General features: G+C 41.8%; 1 protein-coding gene across 2 annotated transcripts; it reads right to left on the bottom strand.

Moving 5' to 3' along the window:
- Positions 1–1,084: 1,084 nt before the first annotated feature.
- Positions 1,085–16,538, bottom strand: LOC129341253 (A-kinase anchor protein 17B-like). 2 transcript variants are annotated; one of them, XM_054996363.1, is made up of 7 exons: positions 16,268–16,538; positions 14,010–14,122; positions 11,083–11,863; positions 9,676–9,806; positions 6,965–7,211; positions 4,213–5,746; positions 1,085–3,928 (listed from the first exon to the last, which is right to left on the bottom strand). In XM_054996363.1, exons 3-7 carry the CDS (start codon positions 11,848–11,850, stop codon positions 3,801–3,803), a joined length of 2,808 nt encoding a protein of 935 aa, XP_054852338.1. In that variant the 5' UTR covers positions 11,851–11,863; positions 14,010–14,122; positions 16,268–16,538; the 3' UTR covers positions 1,085–3,800. The 2 variants fall into 2 exon arrangements, with proteins under 2 accessions (XP_054852338.1, XP_054852339.1); XM_054996364.1 differs by lacking the exon at positions 16,268–16,538 and adding an exon at positions 16,176–16,235.
- Positions 16,539–20,096: the final 3,558 nt, after the last annotated feature.

Below are 20,096 nucleotides of genomic sequence, written 5' to 3'. Positions count from 1 at the left end.
TCTACTGACACCCTATAGTGCAAGACTGCTGAGGGTCAAGATTAGGAGAGCAAAGAACTATTCAGTCCTTAGTCTCATGCAATTGTTTCTCCTCACCATTCTCCACTTTTTCATAGCTCCCCGATTTGTAGAGTTCTATAGTAATTTTGTTCTTAGTGGTTTCCGTAACGGAAATAGCCCTATGCTAGGTGTGGAAGCCTCTTGTCTTGCCTGGAACTCCAGTGGCAAATAAGTTCCTTGGTTCCACTAACATCCTAATTGAAAGCCATTTGGAAGATATAATGAAACATCCAGGAACTTAAATCCACCTTCTTTCAGTTGTCTGTAACCAGCTGTTATATAAACGGTCTCTACAGGAATGTGGATTTTAGTATATTTATGTAAGCAGTTGCAAAGTGAAGGGCTGAACAATCCCCACACAGCAGCTCATGAACAAATACGGGTTTCCTGCATTCTGCAAAATACCTTTGAAAAATTATCCTGTCTCGATACCTTGCGATGTTTAGTAAAGATGTGTGAGTTCTGTTCAAGCACAGTTCAGCGTTTGAAGGAATTAGTTTCAAAGGAATTAGTTTCAAAGCCAGAGCTTGGTTTGAGAACAGGCAAGAGATCAGATAATGTATCTGAATAAATGCAGAGTGGACTTTCCACTATGACAGCAAACCTCACACATCAGGGAACAGGGCTTTTGAATCAAAGTTGTGCTGTCTCCAGGAATAACAGGGCTCAGACATCTCTTTATTGAGAATCAACTACCTGTTGGGTTTCACTGCAGACTCAAATGTTATTTAAAAATGAAAATAAGTTTGCAGAAAAGAGTTCTCTCCCCCCGTCGCTTGTGCTGGACCCAGCCACTCTATATGAAGCCTAGGTAAGAAGAATTCCGCAGACTCCAGAACTGCCCGAGCCAATTGAATATTAAAATTTATGATAAACTTACCTCCATCCATTTTGCAGATCCTCCCCAATCATGATTCTCAATGGCAAAAATTTAAGAGACAAGCTTAATTCCAAAATTATTAACCAGGAGGCTATTACTTGTCAGTTTAATACATCATAAATTAACATTTAAACAATTTTACATAAAATAAATACATTTTATTTCTTCATAATTGAGTCACTTTTTTTCTGAGCAGTACAAGTTGAATCAGAAACATGTCTACAAACTTGGCTTTTCAAAAATTTGAGAAGGCTTACTAGAAACATCTATAATTTTTTCACAAATCTATTCATGTGAATTTGACCAATCAGTTTTTTTAAAAAAACTTACTATGCTGCCAGTTCTTACGCATAAGTTATTCAAGGAAAGAAAGCCTGGGGAAAATGTCATTTAATGAGACAAATCCAGACTCCCAAATCACTGAAATTTTAAAAAATCGTCAGCTCTAACTGGACAATATTGTGCCCCAGATTTGGACCTTGGGAAAGAATAGTTTCATTCGCGTGTTCTGTACTTCTGTTAGGAGAAGTGAGGAAATGAAGTAGGGAGATTTCATTTATATAAATACAAGATCTCCCTCACCCGTCATCAAATTTATAATGAAATGAGCCCGAGTCCCACTCTCTTTTTCTTCCTATATACAATTGCAGGATGAAATAGGGTCATGGGGTGTTGAAGGCCATGACAAATTTATCTGAGCATCTCTTCAAGGGGCAAGGGTTAGCTTTTCTGATTTGGTAGGGTCCTGGACTTTTCCAAGGCAGTTTCCTCCCACATTTCTCCCTTCACACTATGGGGAAAACTCACTCCCATGTGATGCAAAGCATGGACTGCAGAATTACAGTGAGGCCTTGAATGGCTGTACACAAAGTACCATTAAGTTTGAATCCATATTCCAGAGGGTCAAGTTCACATGCTGTCCAGAGAGTAGGGCTACGGCATTTTCCCAGTTCTGCATTTCTTGCTTACTGCTATGAAATGAATACAAGGCTCTTTACAGGCAGGATGGAATACTGCACCTTTAAGCATGAACATTTTGAGATGATACATATATGCACACATGCACAAACTGGTTTAAAATAATGCAAAAAGGCCCAGAGGAAAGGGACTTTTGTCCCTGTGAGAACTAAAAGTTGGTGGTACATATTGTTAAAATTACTGAAAGGGTTTTCCTATAAGACGGCTGTGTTCATACCTAAGTAAACATTTAAATATTCCAAACCAAAAAGCAACCAAATGCAAAAAAGAGAGGTTATTCCCAGATCAAAACATTTTGCTGCTACGTTGGGAAAAAGCATTTAAAAAGAATCATTTTGAAGTAGGAATGACCTCTAAGCCCTTGGGACTTTTGACATTCAACACAGAAAATGCCTGCATATTTGGTTCATTACTACTTTATTAGAGCAGATGTTAACAAAACATGGATGGTATGCAAGGGAATGTGCATCATGTGGAAAGTTACTGTGACACATGTAATAAATAAAGGGTGTTCAAACAAAAACATACCGTGCAGAGTTTAATTTTTAACTAAAATACGTTGCTGTTCCCCTCTTCATATGGAATAGCATTCCACAGCACAGCTGGCCATCTGGCAAGGTAACAGAGCACGGCTTCTGGGTGTCAGTACTACCTTGTCTTGAGTAGTCCTGGTCAGTAAAGGTTACTTTCAAAGTATAGCCGCGGATTGTATCAGCATCATCATACTTCTTTCCAGGCTTTCGTACAAGCAAACTGAATAAGACAATTTCTGTGGCTCAGACAATCTAGTTGTAATTCAGAAGGTCACTTACTCAAAGATCAAAGTACTAACCAGCACTAAAAATTTCAAACCTTCTCACTGTTCTAAAGTTTGTTCAGGACCATTCCCATTTAGCATTCCGGAACTATTAAAGCTAATGGAAGCAGAGCAAAATAATCACTAGCCTGTCAAGATGTGGAGTTCCTCCATTTTTTTAGACCTAATTGGAAGAGGAGTAATCCATTCTATATTTGTGAACCACATGAGCATGGGAATCTTTTGGCAAACGGGTGAGGCTTTCACTGGTTTTCATCAAATGGAATATACACTAACTGTAACTGTAGATAACCTCTACTCAGTTTTCAGAAAAAAAACACCCACCTTCTTGACAATGACTTAGCTGTATACCAACAGGCTACAGACTTGGATGGATTAACAGGGGAGCTCAGCATTGGAACCATGGTACCTGTTTGGGCCTACACACATACCCTATTCGAAAAATCCCAATGGAGGCTGGCAAGAACAGGGCTGGACCAACAAAACATCTGGCACAAGTCATATATTATCCAACCTAGTGTGTGTTTCAAATGACAAACCAGAGTTAATTATAAATATGTTCCTTTCATGTTTTTTCTCCTCTACCATCAGCCTTTTCCTCTTAGTAAGGCAGCAACTCCTTGAATCTTTTAAGCTAAGCTTTACTCAGCTGGCCTACAATTTGTTTATGTAAAGTTTCTCTAACTGTACAGTGGACAAGACAGCAGAACCCAGAGATTCCCAGGCTTCTGATAAACTCAGTGGAGACTGTTCTATTTGCTCAGCTCAGACTTCTAGCAAATTCTTGAAAACAGTTTACATCGTGCACTTCAATAACGTGTTTTGGGTCCTTAGTTGTAGACATCGAAACCACCAAGACAAGATTTTTACCACCCATTTCACCAGCCAGGTTGTTTAAAGCTATCCTAGCCTTCCCAGCATGCAAACAAAGGGGCCCAAGCAAACACCTCTATCACCATATCTCTAGCTTTAAAGTAAAGTTTTTTTAAGAGTTGTATAAAAAGGACCTATCTTGAGCTTCCATCACAGTTTCAAGATCCCCATTGTCCTCCAGAACCGGTGAAATTAGCATTCTCCTCCAAGTTCTGCTCCACAGAAAGAGTCAGGGTATGGATTTGTCTGAATTATTTCAACAGGAAACAAAGGCCATTCATCAGAATCTGCTTCCACCTCTCTTCTTAACAGCAAGTTCCCTGGAGACGAGGAAAGAGTTGCAGCAGAATCTCAAGACTCAGGAATGCCCAAGTTACAGTAGCTGCTCATAACTCCAAAAAGTGCTTGCAGGACTGAAAGCTGTTTCACCCTTACACGCCCAGTGTCTTGCGTTACCATAATTTACTTGTGCGTTCCACTATTTCTACCACCTCCCTGAACTCACTCAACAATTACCTTTTTACTCTGACTTTGCAAGCTCTCAGCTGCCCCTCGGTTTCACACCATCTCTCACCCATCACACTGAGGTCTGCTTTCCCCTTACCTGCCTCTTGGTGGGGTTCTCGAAGTAGAGAGGCATCCAAATGGACAACATCTTTTGCCTTTACCTCTTCTGTCATGGCATGGAATGCTTTACATTTCATTTTGTGGTGGAAAATTTTGCTACATTTTCTCTGTATCTTGCTGAGGGACTCCAGCTCTCCACAATGGTTTGCTTCCAGATAGTGGGACTCGTCATGCAAAGAGTTACCAGATGACCTTCTCTTCTTTCTCTTCTTCTTCCTGCTAGCTTCTTGCTCCTCTTCACTGGACAGCCACTTGAATTTTTGCCCTTCGTGCCTTAATTTACTGCTGGATCTCTTGAATGTTGTCTTAACCCTTTGCTTGGGACGCTTTGCCAAATCACAGCAGTCAGAGTTTGCACAGAAACTGCGTTTGCTGCAATCACCATTTTGGACACAGATCAGCAATTCTCTTGTTCTTCCTCGGCTGAGAGGCCACGACTTGCAGGTACTTTTGCAGCCCCCATTTCTTCTCTCCATTTTGCTTTGTGACTCGCTGAACGTCTCACTAAAATATTCAGAATCACTGCTGATCTCTTCCAATAAATCCTTCAATTTATAAACATGGCCAAATGGCTTGAGTGGAGGTAAAACTTTCATTCCTGTATTCTCTTCTTGGGATCTATTATCACAATTAGTACTGGTGCTTACTAGATAAGGATTATTCAGTTCATCACATGGTACTCTATGACTGATTTCACCCAATGAATCCCCACACCATACCAAACACTGATTGGTGAACTCTCTAGTACAGGCCTGGCCTTTGTGGAAAACCTCTATAGGCTCAGATTCCTCATCTATTACTTCCCATTTGTAACTATCAGCCTCTTGAAAGTCTCTCTCATGGACGTCTGGTACAAAACTCATTTCCGTGAAACACTGTCCATCTTTGTTTTTCAGGCTGACCTGGAAGCCATTCCCATTATGGGACACTACCCTCTGCCACCAGGACTCAGTTCCTGTGTTTTGTGTTACTGGACAGATTCGTGCATATTGTGGGGTTTGGTAGTAGTTTAGTAAATAGTGTATGAATTCCTCTGTTTCATAAACCTTCTGTTTCTTGCAGTTCCCTGCTCTAGGGACTCTCGGGAAGCATCCCAAATTCAGATTTGGACAGTCTTCTCTGTCAGGAGATTTTTTAACTCTGCAGTCTTGACTGACTGTAACTTGCAACAAGCCACAGTCCTGATAGCAGTCTGGAGCCTTGTCTGTTAAGCATTTACTACTAACTGCTCTTGCAGCAGGCTCATTCAAAATAGTTCTCACAAGGTGACAAGGCGATGCTGGCAAGCCAACGGCAATGTACTGTTCCTCTTCCTCGTTAGAGGTATTATTTAATTGGTCCAACTGATGCAGGGATTCTCTCTCATCCTTTACTTCTTTACACCTAAGTCTATGAGAGCCGGACTTCCTTTTTTGTGCATTTTGTAACTTAGGTGCAGGAAAGCAATCCTCCCTTTCATTTCCACTTTCCAACAAAGGTTCCCCTATTTGCCTGGATGACAGCACAAAATCCTTCAAAATAAAATTGGAGACACAATATTACAGAAAAAACTGAACAAGTGACGCCAGCAGATAACGAACAGAGAAGTCTAACTATAAATTTGCAATTTGGGGTTAGCCCCAAGATCTTTTGGTGCCAGAGGCCGAAAATCTAAATGGCACAACTCCCCAATTAACAGAGAGAGCACTATTCACTGAGAAGTTCAAAGCCTTTAAAAAGAAAACTTGGCCAACAGGAGCTGTGTAAAAGTACAGCTGTGCTCAAGCATACTCCTAGTCCTCCCTTTTCTTCCTCTTTCACCCCAAACAGGCTTGTAAAAGAAAACTTCCCAGTGTTGTGCCCCATAGATCAATGTCTCCTATTCTAATGCTTGTGACTGGCCCCAATATACACAGCCTGAGACAACAAACTGAAGCTTCCTGTATGGTAGAACAACCTTTGGGAGCGGCTTTTTCAGGTAGCCCAATTTCTCTGTTAGGATTTGCCTTTTTATTGCCAGTTCACTTTAAAAGAACAATATTTAAAAGCTCATGAAATCATACTGTATAACTTGGGTCGCTTTCTAAGAGCTGTGGTTTTGCAGCTTTTAGTGCATATAAAAATTATAAATTTCAACAGCAGGTTTCCATGACTATGGATTGTTATCCTGACATCATGAATCCTAATCTGGGTACCAAGTTCCCTGTTCCCTGGATGGCTCAGGCTAGCCTGATCTCATCACATCTTGGAAGCTAAGTAGGGTTGCCATTGGTTAGTACTTGGATGGGAGACCACCAAGGAAGACCAGGGGCACTATGCAGGGGAAGGTAATGGTGACCCATCTTTGTTAGTCTCTTGCCTTGAATCCCCAGCAGGGGTTGCCATAAGTAATGCTAGAACTTGACAGCACTTTATAAGCATAAGTTCCCTAAAGAAATGGGAACTCTGTTAATCAGAAGAAAAAAGTTTCTATGATCACTTATCGCAAGATATAAGAGAGAGAGGAGAGAGGTGAATCAAAAGCTTCTGATCTTGACAAGGGCTCGCTAGCAATGCCTTTTGATCTTCTATTTAAATATTGAACATGTGGTTCCACCCCAAGTTGGCACAGGCCAGCCTATCAAAATGAGGTGCTTTGGATGTGGAAACGGGAGATTCTTGACAGTCTCTCTTTATATATGCCTAAATAATTGTCTAAGTCCTACGACACAGATATTTAGAACTTAGAATATTTTAAAAAATATTCTTACTTTTATTTGGTTTAACAGCACTGTAAGCAGCCTGATAGACTCCACTCTTCTCTGAGCTAGAAGGTATTTCCTCTCTTCCCATTCAGGCATATTCTCTGGCCACAGCTCTTCTTCAGCTGTTACCTTCTGTTGCTTTCTTGGGCGTTTTTCATCCCGATCTATCTGTCTTTTTTCTCGTCTCTTGATCTTAGATTTCCTCTTTCCTTCTCCAACTTTTTTTTCATCACCACCATCATCACGTCTTTTTCTAGACAATTATTAATATGTGACAATTTATATGAAGTCATTTTAGATTTTTTTTAACCCTTGGAGGGTAGGAGGGATGATTTTTTTTAAAGGAATCAATGATAAATATGTTCGCTCTCAGAATCCATTTGCTACTACAGACAAGAAGCTATCAGTTCCTAGAAATGTCTATTTTGACTCAACGCTTATCTCATATTTCCAGGAAGATGGAAAATATTTATGATCTCTGAATTTCTCTCTCTGGAAATGTCTTGTATTCCTAAAACATTCAGAATATTAGATCTAAAGTCATGCCCTGCAGCAGCAACCTAACTCACAGTTACATGAACGTTAAGTCCCAACACTATTAATGGGACTTGAACACAGCTGTGGTTAGACTGCAGTGAATATAGAATTTAACTCTTCCCAGACAAGCTAGAGAAGCAATTTTTTCACTTGGGTTTCACAATCAAACATGGGTCTTAATGTGCACGTGACACATAAGTCTCCTATATTTTATTTTTAGCTCATTTATGCACTTCTAGGCAGGTTTGGCCTTGTAAACTTCTTGGGAGGGAAATCTTCTAGGTACCACATTTAAGCAGTTCTCTTCTGAAGAACAAGAAGGAATAAATGTGATCATTTCCAATTCAAAAGACCAATAACCACTAACATGAGCTGAAGTACACTATTATTATTTGAGAGAACTGCTAGTGTACAATAAACAACTACCTCAAAGTACCTACCTAGAGGAGGCTGCCTGCTGTACCTCTGTATGATTTAGTGTTCTGGTGTCCTCTGCTGGGAGCAGGTAATTCTCAGGGGATGATTTAATCATTCTGACACTTCTTAGATAGAGAGACAGCAGAACTACCAATTCACAAAGCAAGCTGTCAATTACATTCCTGCACAAGTCACTGCTCTGAGATAGTCACCTTCCAATCAGCAATTAGTGCAGAAACGTCAAGAATGAGATCTTCTGATATTAGATAATTACTACTCTTATACACTCTAAAAGTAAACCTTCCAGAGTGCATGAGTTTTAATTCAGAAAGAAGTGTATTTCAGCTATAAAAAGTCTGGAAGTATTGCAATAGGGATTTTACCCATGGTAAGGTTTCTATGGAAACAGGGAAAATCCTGAAGAATAAATACTATGTTCCTATTTGCAGGAAGACAAAGATTTCATAGCTCTATTTATTTTTCAGGAGGTAATTAGAGTATGCAACCACTACCACCTTAAGTAGCCACCTAGAATTTCCAGGGCTATAAGGGTCTGCATTTATGCACAAAATGGTTTAAGGAAGAATGGTGAAAGAAAATCCTGCAGGTACATTGTTACATTTGTTGAAAGATTTTTTAAAAAAAATCTAGAGTTACAATGTCTTTAGCATAACAACGTTTGTTCTAAATATAACAGAGTAGGTGGAGCCCGGACCTCCCAGTAGAACTAAAACATATTGGCTCAGGTGTACTTGGTGCTCAGGTGTACTCTGGCACTGAAGAAGCTCTCTTGAGAACTAAGGAAGGCTGAAAAAAATAATTAGGAACAGATATTTACATTTGAACTCAGCAGCCAACACTGGGACCCAATCTACAACACGTACTTTCTCAGAAATTAACTTTGCTTGAAGTAGACATAATACTGCCTTACCCAATTGCAGCAGTGAGTAACAAAGCAAACTGCAAACAAGATCTTAAGGAGCTACACTCTTCCCATTCATCTTCAGCATATGTCCATATTTATAATCAATCGCCTTCTCAGTTAGAGCTTAGTGATAAAAGATATACTGCCCTTTTACCAAAAGCAGGTGCTTGTTGGATAATGGCAGAAGCCACTGACAAATTTGAGTTCTGCCATACTATACAGTAAATTACAGGGACAACAGTTAAAATGTTAACAAGGCCTCATTACAGCACTGTTTAGGATAGATATAGTCAGGATATAGATAGACAGGACAGAACCAAAGCACAATCTGAAGCCCGCTAGCTTTTCAAAACCTAGTTCTGGCTATCTCACAAAAAACTGTTTTGATTAGCATAGCCAGACCAGTAAGAAGCAGCCAGAAGGCAACCCTACATCCAAACCAAACAGAATTTACTTCTGAGTGCAGGAGTCAGACCCTTGAAAGCTTCCTAACAAAAAAAGCAGCACATTTCTAGTCCTTGTGGCTGCAAAAGTATGCTGTGTGTGGGACAATCTGCCAGAATCTCAGAAGCTAGCAAGCAGGCTAAGAAAGTTTCAGATGTTGGAAGCAAGGCTTCAGTGCCCTGTAGATCTCACTGCCCTTCTCAAGGACTAGCAAGCCCAACACAAATTTTGCAAAGCAGCAAAATAGAGAAATTATGCACATTTATTCAATTCACCTTGTCTTGGCATAGCATTTGAACATAAAATTTTACTTTTTTCCTTCTATGTGAAATTCATGCATCCTAGGACAAATTCTTCTTCTTTCAGTCAACTTTTAAGAAATCAAGTTTCTCACCTCTCATTGCCTCTTTTCCCTCTGTTTTCCTCCCTCTTTCTTTCTCGCTCTAGCCCTTGCAGCGTTAGTCTTTCTAGGTTCCTCTGGTTTATAGCACTCTCACTGAAATGATTGGTAGTATCAGACGTCACCTGTTTCAAAATGAAGAGAACAAAAACGTAGTATTGCTCACTCACTCAGATAAAACACACAAAGTCTCCAGACCCAACCTTAAGGTTGTAAGCACAGAGGTCTTTCAAGCCATTTTGGCTCAGCTATATTCAGTACAGACTTTTTCACGAAGCCCAGCATAGATAGTATGACTAACTGCAGGCAGATTCATTCTCTTCTTCCATACAATTCTACCAAAACACTAAAATCCAGCTGCTTTCAATAGAGTCCCACCAAGAAATAAATGACAATGACCATGACACAGCAATGACATATGCATGGATCCAAGTGATAGCATGGTCCAGCCCAAGTGCCTCGACCCATTTCATCCTCAGAGGATCCCTATACCAAACTGCAAATCACCATTTACTGGGGGATGGAAGAGACAGATTTAAAAGGCAGTTTAAATATTCAGTTGGAAACAGAAAAGAATATAGATGGCCAGTGCTTTAAAAATGATTATTTTCCCTTGCATTCTAAATAATAATCTTCAGGATGTTTGTCCCCATTAGCTCAGAGGTCTCTTGTGAATTCAAAACTGTATTTAACTAACTTTTATGTAATGAATTGTACAAAAATTTTTTAAAAAACAGCTTTTCATGATATGCCTGAAACCTCCTTCTTGAGACTGCCAGGCAACTAACCCACATTCATTAAACAATAAAAATCCCAGCAATTCAGGTAGCATTCACATGAACAAACGGTCTTAACCACCCCTGTGGAGTCATTTGTGCCCTGAGAACCATTTTAAAACTTTTTTTAAAAGTGTTAATCTATAATCAATAATAAATGTAATTTTCGTGCTGTCTATCTTGGATTATATATTTCCTCGGAACAAGGAACGTCTATGTTGCCTATGTCATTCTGCAAGGCACTATGTATACTGATACAGTATAAAAATAATTTTACAATAAAAAAAGACAAATAATTCAAATAATTAAATATGACTATCATATTGGAAAGCATACTGATTGAGTTAGTTAAAGTGACCGCATAATACAAGAATAATTTCCAAAAACCAATCATAAACTTTCAATACACAGGAGCAGACACCCCCTGCAAGGAAGACTAAATTCAGTATATGATTATAAGAGTGTGGTATCAACCAAGAGTCTCATGCCAGACTTTCTCACTTCCATCTGAGAAAGTGTAACTCTAATCCACAAAAACTTGTGCTCCAATAAATCTTTTAGCCTTTAAGGTGACACCAGACATTGCAAAAAACTATCCCACTGGCGCCTGCATGATGCTTCTTACCTTAATATTACATGCCAGAGCTTTTCCATCATCCCCTTTAAACATCAGCTTCATTCCCTTAAGTGTCTCCATAGCTTTTGCAAAAGCTGTGGACTCTTGGTACTGGACATAAGCGTCAAATGTCCGCAGGCCACGAAAAATGAAATTATTCACGTTTCCTCCCACCATTTCTTCCCTATAAGGATCAAGCATGGGAATATCTACGTTCTTGATCTTTCCAAAGCTTTCAAACACTGCTCTCAAGATATCTTCGCTTGGTGTTTCACTATCTGAGCCTCTTAGAGCAAACCATTTGCATGGCAATCCTTCCAAATGGATGCAATTGGGAACATCACAATTTTGCTCAGCAAGATCTTCTGCCATCAATTCTCTATCATTCAAAATGGCTTCTGACTCCTGAAGAGTTGGTATATCAGGAGACGCCTCTGTAGCAACCACTTGCAAGTCATCTTTAAAACCATTCAGTTTTATCATCTTGCCATGGAGCTTTTCCTTAAGGCTACATACCAAACGCTTGGTTTCTGCCTCTCCCTCAAACCGAATGAAACCTTTAGTGCTTTTTGAAACCTTAACACTGGTGAACTGGTCTGGACAAATCATATTCTTCAGCTTGTCCATCACTTCCCATTTAGAGAACGCCCGGGTAGATCTCGTATGTTCTGGAAGCACCACACTGATAGTTAATTTCGCTACTGGCTTAAGATAGAGTTGCTGAGAGGCACAGAGCTCCATAGCTTCCGAAGGATCACATACTAGAGTGACAGTCATGGTGTCCAATGCCCTTTAGAAAAACAATTAAAAGGAAGTTATGCTAAAGAGCAAATAAAGCATGCTCCTTATATCCTACATCCAGGAACAGCTGCTTGCTCCAGACAAGGATATATTCACTTCTAATGTGACAATTAGCTAAGCTGCCATTTATGCTATCGATCTTTGAGGATGGAGAAAAGTCCATTTCAGAGTTTCTCAAACTTTTGATAGGTGAAGCGTAGTTTTTTCCAGATTAAAACTGAAGGCACCGTTCTCTCTTACGCATGAAGAGGTTCACTTTTCAAGCCTGAGCTTCTGTTTACCCAGAAATAAGTTTCTCTTATTTCAATGGGACTTACTGCCATGTAAAGTGCACATAGGATTCCAACCTTTTCAAATTACCTTAAAATAAGCTTCTAAATAGTAAATATGTCTTTTAAATTACAGGCACCTATCATGAGGGCTAAAAAAAAGATTTTCTTCTATATTATCTTAACACCTGTAGAATCACCATTGAATAAAGAAAGAGGGCCTGAAGTTAAATTTAAACTCACAGCAAGCAGTGTCCTAAATAATATTAACAAATAATATTGACAAAAATACTGAAAAATACAGCACAGGCAGATAAATCACTATGTATGCCATGGAATACCACCCAACAACTGTTTCAAAAGCCTCTGAACAACAGCAAAACAAAATAATATATATTTAAAACTTCAAAGACCATGAAAGCAATTTAACTAATGTACCTAAGCACTCCTAAAAACAAGCTGCACAAAAATCCATTTCCAAAAGTTGAGCCTTCTGCAACGGGATAAACTTATAAATTCCAGATATTTCAGAAAGAACCTCAACATATAACTGAATTATTTCCAAAACTTGAAAATATATGAACAGCACAAATCAAACATCTTTACTTTTGAAAAGCATGTTTGCTTAGGATAAACAGAGCTACATTATCACAATGCTTTCCAATAACAGAAATATAAAAGTAATGGATGGATAAATTCATTGTTCATTAATATGGAATAGAAGCAGTTATATAATTCACCCACAACTACATTAAGCTCCAAGACAAACACTTGTATTTCTTGCTTCACAGTTAAAGAGCAGAAAACAATATCTATGCTAAACATAAACCAGGAGGTTAGCACAACCAATTCTTCAAAGCACATGCAGTAATTATACATTTACGCACCTTGGAATACAGTACACTGTCAGAGACAATCAAAGTGGGTGGTGAAAATTCTGGCTACTTTAAGAGTCTTGACATTTTCTGGCTCTTCTGAATCAGTCATGAATCCTGTTCCTCTGTGCTTTAGCATGCTTCCCTCCTCCCCTGGTCTTCCAATTTCATCTTCAAGCTCTGTATTAGCTATGATATTCCAATTTGTATATTTAAATTTTCCCCCAAAACACCATGTTTCTCAGCAGTATGTTTTGCGCACAAGCCAACAGGTAACAAAATACTTCTCTGCCTAGCATTTTCACTGTATTAATAGAGAAAGGTGTATGGCAGGTTCTAGAAAACTCCCTCCTGAGACCTTGTGGCCCAAATTGCAGAACTCAAGGGAGACTGAAGTAAATAATAAAATAAAGCCGCAGGCAAAACCATCACCTGTTTCCTTCCACCTCTTACAAAACAGCTTGATCCCAAATGTGCATCCACAAGATGTCCTGCTGATGAAGAATTACTTTTCTTTTGTTAGGCTCTTTCTTGATAAACAATCAAGCGCGATGAATACTCTCAAGTTCAAATAAAGAGCACTGCATCTTAAAAACTAAAGGCATACAAAAAAGCCATATTGGGGCACATCTACAGAAGATCTTGAGTTCTGAGTGAGCTGTCAAGTATCCAGCAATTGAAAATATTCAGCTATAGCACTAAGCAGAGCTCTTCTGTGAATTCTCATAGGCAAACTTAGCTTGATAAGCCTCGATATTGAGACTCAAAGTAGATAACTAATCAAAGGAAAAGTTCTGATGAAGCCTCAAAGCGGCACAAGCTACTCTTTACAAGTATATCAGAGAATGAAAATGGACCACAGGGTGGGATGGGGAACAATGGTGACTGGTTAAAGCTACATATCAGGCACTACCACAATCATGTAATTCTCATGTAGTGATTGGCATGTTATACAAGGTCACCAGGATCTGGGAGATACAGGTTCAGTTACCTTTACTGTCATGAAGCTCAATAGGTGACTTGGTCCAGTCACTCCTTTTCCGTCTAACCTACCTCACAGGAATGTTGTGAGGATAAAACGAGGGAGAGAAGAGCCCTGAGTTCCTGGGGAAAAGGGTGAAATAAAAAATGTAACTTATAGAGATAGAGACAGGTTCAATCCTACTCACAGGGTAACAATACAACGGCCCTATTCAGTTTTGGCACAGCATGACACAACTGATGCAACCATTAAAGCCAAAAGTGAGTAGGGAAACTGCATCATCACACCACCACCGATGGGTGGAACTACAATCCAACTGTTTCTTCCCAAACACAGACTACAGCCTATTTTGCTTCCCGTTTCAATTCCCTTCACTCAAGAGGTTTGTGACAGCCCAAGCCTACATGCCCTCCAGAAATGCTGCAAGCCCTTCTTGTTTCAGCTGACTTTTAATGGTTGAAGTTATATCTATATTTTGTTGTCCTTACAAGCTCTGAGCAGAGTAGAGTTTTAGAATTTTACTATCACAATATCCCTAAGAAGTAGGTTAAACTGACATAAGTAGGTATACTTGGAGTTTTATGGAGCAGCAGCAATGAAACCGCCTTCATGCCAGATGCCGACAGAACCCAAGGTTACTTCATGGCTGTCCAGGGATCTCAACAAGTCTCCCTGCAACACCCCACTGATTTGTCTTGGAATTTAAATCAATGTTTGAACAGTAAGTAATAGGATAATTCCCTCTGTCTAAGCCCCCTATTTCTTCCTATTTGCTTTTCCCCTGTTCATCTCATAAACCCCTCCTCTTTATTCACTTCCGTGCCTAAATCCATCCCACAGGCATGCCCTCTCCTCCGAGATGAGCCTCTGTTGGCCTCCACCAATCCCTACATTACTCTCATGGTGTTTTCCCAGCTCTGCCACCTAATGGCCTTCATAACATCTCTTCTTTCTCCCCACTCCCATCTCAAGCTCACTCATTCCAGGGAAAGACCCTTCACCACCAAAGGCAGGCCCCATAGGTAGACTTCTGACAGTTTCCTGCAATTAACATGAAGGTGCCATATTGAATCCAGCCATTGGGCAATCTGGCTCAGTATCACATATTCTAGCTTGTCACTGCTCTTCATGGGCTTAGGCAAAAAGAGTCCCCCCCCCCAACCCTGATGTCCAAAACCCTTTAAATATATGTCAGAATTAGGTATGTCAGAACTGGTCAAAAATAAGTCCTCAGATCTTTGCCTGTCCCACAGAAAGCTGCCAGGTACTCCCTGCTCCTTATCTCCCCCTCCATCCCACCCCAGAGAGCTCTCTCACCCCATGAAGAGGCCTCAGACCAACACACTTTCTGCCCCTCTATATTACTGTACACATAACTGCCCCTTCAAACAGCCCTGAGTTCTGACTCCCCAAAGTTAAAAAGCATTCATTTTTAAAGTGTCACAGGACTCCTGCTTTATTTTTTCTCCCCACCTTCAAGGTGCGACACAGGCACCTCTAACCCACCACAAACCCCTCGGAAAGACACTTTGCACCCAGCCTTTCCCTCACCCCACAGTCACACTGCATCCTCAGCTTCTCCCAATGCCCCTCCCAGAGTTGCCAACTCTGAATTAGGAAATTCCTGGAGATTTGGGGGGGAGTAGAGCCAGGCGAGGGCAAGGTTTGGGGAAGGGAAGGTCCTCAGCGGGTCATAGTGGCATTGCGTCCACCCTCCGAAGCAGCCATTTCTTCCAGGGAAAACGATCTCTGTTGTCTGGAGATCAGCTGTAGTTCTGGGAGATTAGCAGGCCCCAGTTGGGGGTTGGCCACGCTATCGCCTCTCCGAAAGAGCCCAGTTTCCGCATAGGAACAACCCCATCGCGACCTCCACACAAGTCGGGGCCTCTGATTCCCTCAGCTCGACTCACGCCGCGCTGACCACCCCCCCCCCCCGGTCATGCCTTTCAGAGCCGCCTTCCTCCTCACCCCACGGGGCTTCGGCACACAGGCTTCCTCGCGCAGCCTTCCCACGTACTGACCCCCCGTGCCTTTCCTGGCGCCCTCACCCCAAGCAGGACCCCACCCCACAAGCAGGCCTCGCCCCCATCCCCGTAAGCAACGTGCAACGCTCGACAACCCCTCCGCCCCCCAAAAAGAACCCCCGCCACGGCCTGCGAGAGCTCCCGAGCTCACCTAACGCACCAGCCCTCCCTCAGCCCACCAGCCAGCGGCCCCGGCCGGGCCTTGCTGGCGACGAACAGCCCTCCGAGCCCTGCCTCTCTTACCGCTCAGGCCGCGGCTCCGGTAGCCCCCGCCGTCCACACACGCTTCCTGGTCCGGCCTCCCCGGGGCGGAGCACGTCAGACCTAGCCGCCCCCGACGGAGGAGCCGCTGCGGGACCCTCCGGCCTTCCTTTTCTGTTTTGGGCCTGCTTTCCGTTCCCGTCTCCCCTTTCTACCCCGCTCCCTTAGGCATGTTTACTCCGAAGGCAATCTCAGAGGGGTCAAGGGATTGACTCCCGGGTTGGGATCCTGGAGTATGTTTACCCGGAACGGAGTCCCTCTTGTAGACCCTTGCGGCGTTTAGGGCTGACCCCGCCTCCCGTGTGTCTGTTTTCTCGGAAGTAAATCCCGCTGCGTCCAGTGGGACTTGCTCCCAGGTTAAAGGCAGCCTTATTCTGTCGCTTCTTTAATAGGGGTTCCTCATCTTTTTCTTTCCTGACGAGTCTGGAAGTTGAAATATGGTACACAACCCTGTCGGCTAGGCTAGAGGATCTTTCTTCCAGATAGATCCAGATGGGTAGCCGTGTTAGTCTGTCTGTAGCAGTAGAAAAAAGCAAGAGCCCAGTAGTAGCTGAAGAAGTGAGCTGTAGCTCACGAAAGCTCATCCCTGCCGCAAATTTCGTTACTAGGCTCTTGCTCTTTTCTATTTCTTCCAGATGTGCTGGCGATTTTTGTTAGTGTAAGGAAGGTTGTTTTTCTGTTTGCTGTACAGGAAGGAGCAGTCGAACAATGGAGAATTTTTCTTGAATTGCTCAATATACGGTGAATTGGTTTTGTAATATCTTTTATTGAAAATCTAATAAACAAAGATACTCTGAATAAAAATTGTTTATAAATGAGATGCATGAACTGAAGGCATGCTCCATACATGTGATAAAGCAGGTTCTAGTCTACAACAGCTTCTGTCACAACTGTGCAATTCTATGCACAACTAAAATCAATGGGTGAAGACTGAGCAATTCTGCATAGGATTGCACTGTTAGTTTTTAAAGCATCATAAGCTTTTTGTTTTTTTCTCTGAATAGTGTGGTAGAAAATATTTCTGATGACAAAGTTTTTGGTACAAATCTCAGCTGCTTCAGTGTTACAGGCAGCATGAATTAGTACATAAACTCTGACTTCAAAATATGAAACTGATAAACTTTTAATTTTTCAAGTTATGGCTTGGTTTTGATATAAGGGTGCAATGGCGCATAATAGAGGTTTCAGTGGCCCTGTCTCAACAAGTCAAGGGAATAATTCAGAAGGCAAACTTCAAAATATTCAACACATTCTCAGTAATGATTGTTGTGGATTTTCCGGGCTGTTACATTCTCAGTAATATTTACAACAACGGTGTAAGGTAGGCCAATATTACCGTGCATATATTTTGAGTTTCAGCATTCATAAACAGTGGTTTTGTTCTGCCCTGTGTGATTAATATTGAGAATGTTGACCCAGAGACTTACCAACTCTCAAGCATTCTCTGTATACCATCTTACTGGAGAGAGTAGGGCAGCCCTCAAAGATTCAGCAGCTAAATAAATGTTTGGGATGTGTATGGATAAAAATACAAATGTATTCACATTATATAATGCTAAGTACTAACAGCATCAGCAGATTACAGCTGGACTGTCTTAAAGGTTACAGAGTAGAAGCAGATGCCCTGTTTGAAACCATGGATTTTAGAGCAATCCTCTTCTGATTTGGGCTTAACTTTTCCCTGAATGTAGCAAAGGATTTTGATACAGGAAGCAGGTTATATAAACTCTTAACTGGTAGATTCTGTTTTGGTGGAGCAATTCCTTTCTCTGCTTTGCAAATCATCCCCTTTGATGGAGTAAGGATAGTACACAAAGCAATTACACTTCCTTACAGGTTGGAGTACACTGTTCATCTTTGGCAATTCATCAGGGATGGGAGTAGTCCACATTCATGCTGACTTGTTTACCCTTTTGATAAGATTCTGTTCTCATCTGTGGTCTGCAAAGTAACACAACAATGTCCTTTTCTCCATCCCACACATTGCAGTAGCATTTTACATTTAGAGGCACTTGTGACCTCTGCTCAGAATGTCCCCCCCCCCCAAGATTATGTCCTTGTCTATATATTTCTACCAAAGGAACATTTATGCATCTCACAAAGTGGGCTTTAGCTAAAAAAAAAAATGACTTAGTCTTTAAGGTGCCACAATATGCTTTGTTGTTTTATCAGCAATCAAGCTATGCACTTCTGTAAAAAGTGCAGATACACTGAAGCGAACAAGGAGCCTTGGATTAGGAATGCAGATTCTGCAAAAGAGAATTATTTTAATGCTGAAGTTCCAACTGGAGTAAACTGCTGTGATTTGAGAAACAGCCCCTGATTGTTTCTGTTTTCCAGTGCTCTGGGCACTTGGCTACCCACACTATTGCAGCCTTTTCTATCTACGGGCAAGAGCTAAAATCTATATGTAGGGCTTCCACTCACTGCTTTTTCTTTAGATATGCTCCAGTACCTTTATCACGAAAACTGTGATAAGAAATGTCTTGCTGGATCAAACCAAATCAGTCTTTGGTCTCAAACTTTTGGACTCAAATAGAAAGGTGATTATCCACCCCCCCCCCACATTGTTTTCCCCCTAATGCCTAATTATCTCTGAACATGATGGTTCTTGCAACCATCAAGGCTAATGGTCACCAAGAGACATAGGTCTTATTCTCACTGTGGTGGTATACCTGTGTCTGGGCAGAACTGCTTTTGTCTGCAGGTAGAGGTTGCATGTGCCACCATATTTTTAAAAATATCCCCTCAAGAATGTCAAGGAGTGGCCTAAACAAGAGCCTTTCTTCTTGATATCTGGTTTTCTCTGTTGATAAGATTCCTTTTATACTGTGAAGTGTACAGTCAAGTGAGTTCCCAATTACAGTCTGACATAGTACAGTCCATTTGGGGTTCTCCATGAGAATTAAGGCATATCCTTCACAAATAGCATTGTGGTTAATAGAATGACCCCTGAACCAGGAAGCCTAATGTTTAAATTTCATGTTTGCCCCAGGATTGCAGTCTGAAACACGACGTAGCCTCCCCACCCTACCCAGCTCTGCCATACGGGTATAACAATACTAACCTACCTTCTAGCGCTATTGTAAGAGTGTCTACACCATGCTATAGGCAATAGGGCTTTTTCTCCCAGAGTGTTGAAGGTGGCTTGAAAGAAAAGGTTGCTGTTTCAAGTGTGGACGCTCATCCACCTCTAGTAAAAAAGGGTTTGCAGGGTTTTATGTTGATTTTTTAAGCCTGCAAAACCTGTTTAGCCAGAAGTGGCTGTGGGGAAATAATATGCGTGGGCAATGCAGGCATCAAGGTGAAGTAACTGGTGCATTTGCCAGGCAAAAGGCCCACCTCCAGCTAGGTAGGCCGAGCTACTCTTCCAACGAGTGACTGGAAATAGTCGATCCAGCAGAGCGCAGTAGAATTGCCCTCTGCTGCCTCCTCCAGGCCCTCTTCCAAATTAGCCCAAAGGCTCTAGCAAGTCCGTTCCTGGGCACTAGCAGGGCTGAAAGGATTTGGATCAGGGGCACTGCCAGGGGTGGTGGTACCTGCGCCTGGGGGAGAGGAAGGAGGTGCCACGGACCCCAGAGCCCACCCAGTCCTGCCAGCAGCAGCTTTCCCACAGACTTGGCCTGCCTCGGCTTTTGCCAAGCGCTCCTCGCCAGCTGTTTCGCTCTTTGGAAGCCATCCAAAAAAGGAGTCGCTTTGCCAAGCCGCTCCCGCCGCGATCTTCCTGCCCCTCGGGCGCACTCGCCGGCCTCCTCCCTCTCCCATCCGGCCTCGCTCTGCGCGCCAGCCCTTCCTCTTTCTGTCCCGGGCA

Source organism: Eublepharis macularius, chromosome 13, assembly GCF_028583425.1.
Source record: "Eublepharis macularius isolate TG4126 chromosome 13, MPM_Emac_v1.0, whole genome shotgun sequence".
NCBI classification, from domain to species: Eukaryota; Metazoa; Chordata; class Lepidosauria; order Squamata; family Eublepharidae; genus Eublepharis; species Eublepharis macularius.
Note: the sequence above shows the minus strand (reverse complement) of the source record. Positions and strands in the feature narration are given on the sequence as shown.

What these genes read in the sequence shown, in the direction of transcription:
- LOC129341253 (XM_054996363.1), bottom strand. Translation starts at nt 11,850, where the DNA reads ATGACTGTCACTCTAGTATGTGATCCTTCGGAAGCTATGGAGCTCTGT. An exon ending in CTCTGGCATGTAATATTAAG is followed by an intron (nt 9,807 to 11,082) that starts GTAAGAAGCATC and finishes ATTTTGAAACAG; the next exon opens with GTGACGTCTGATACTACCAA. An exon ending in TGCTGTTAAACCAAATAAAA is followed by an intron (nt 5,747 to 6,964) that starts GTAAGAATATTT and finishes TTTATTTTGAAG; the next exon opens with GATTTTGTGCTGTCATCCAG.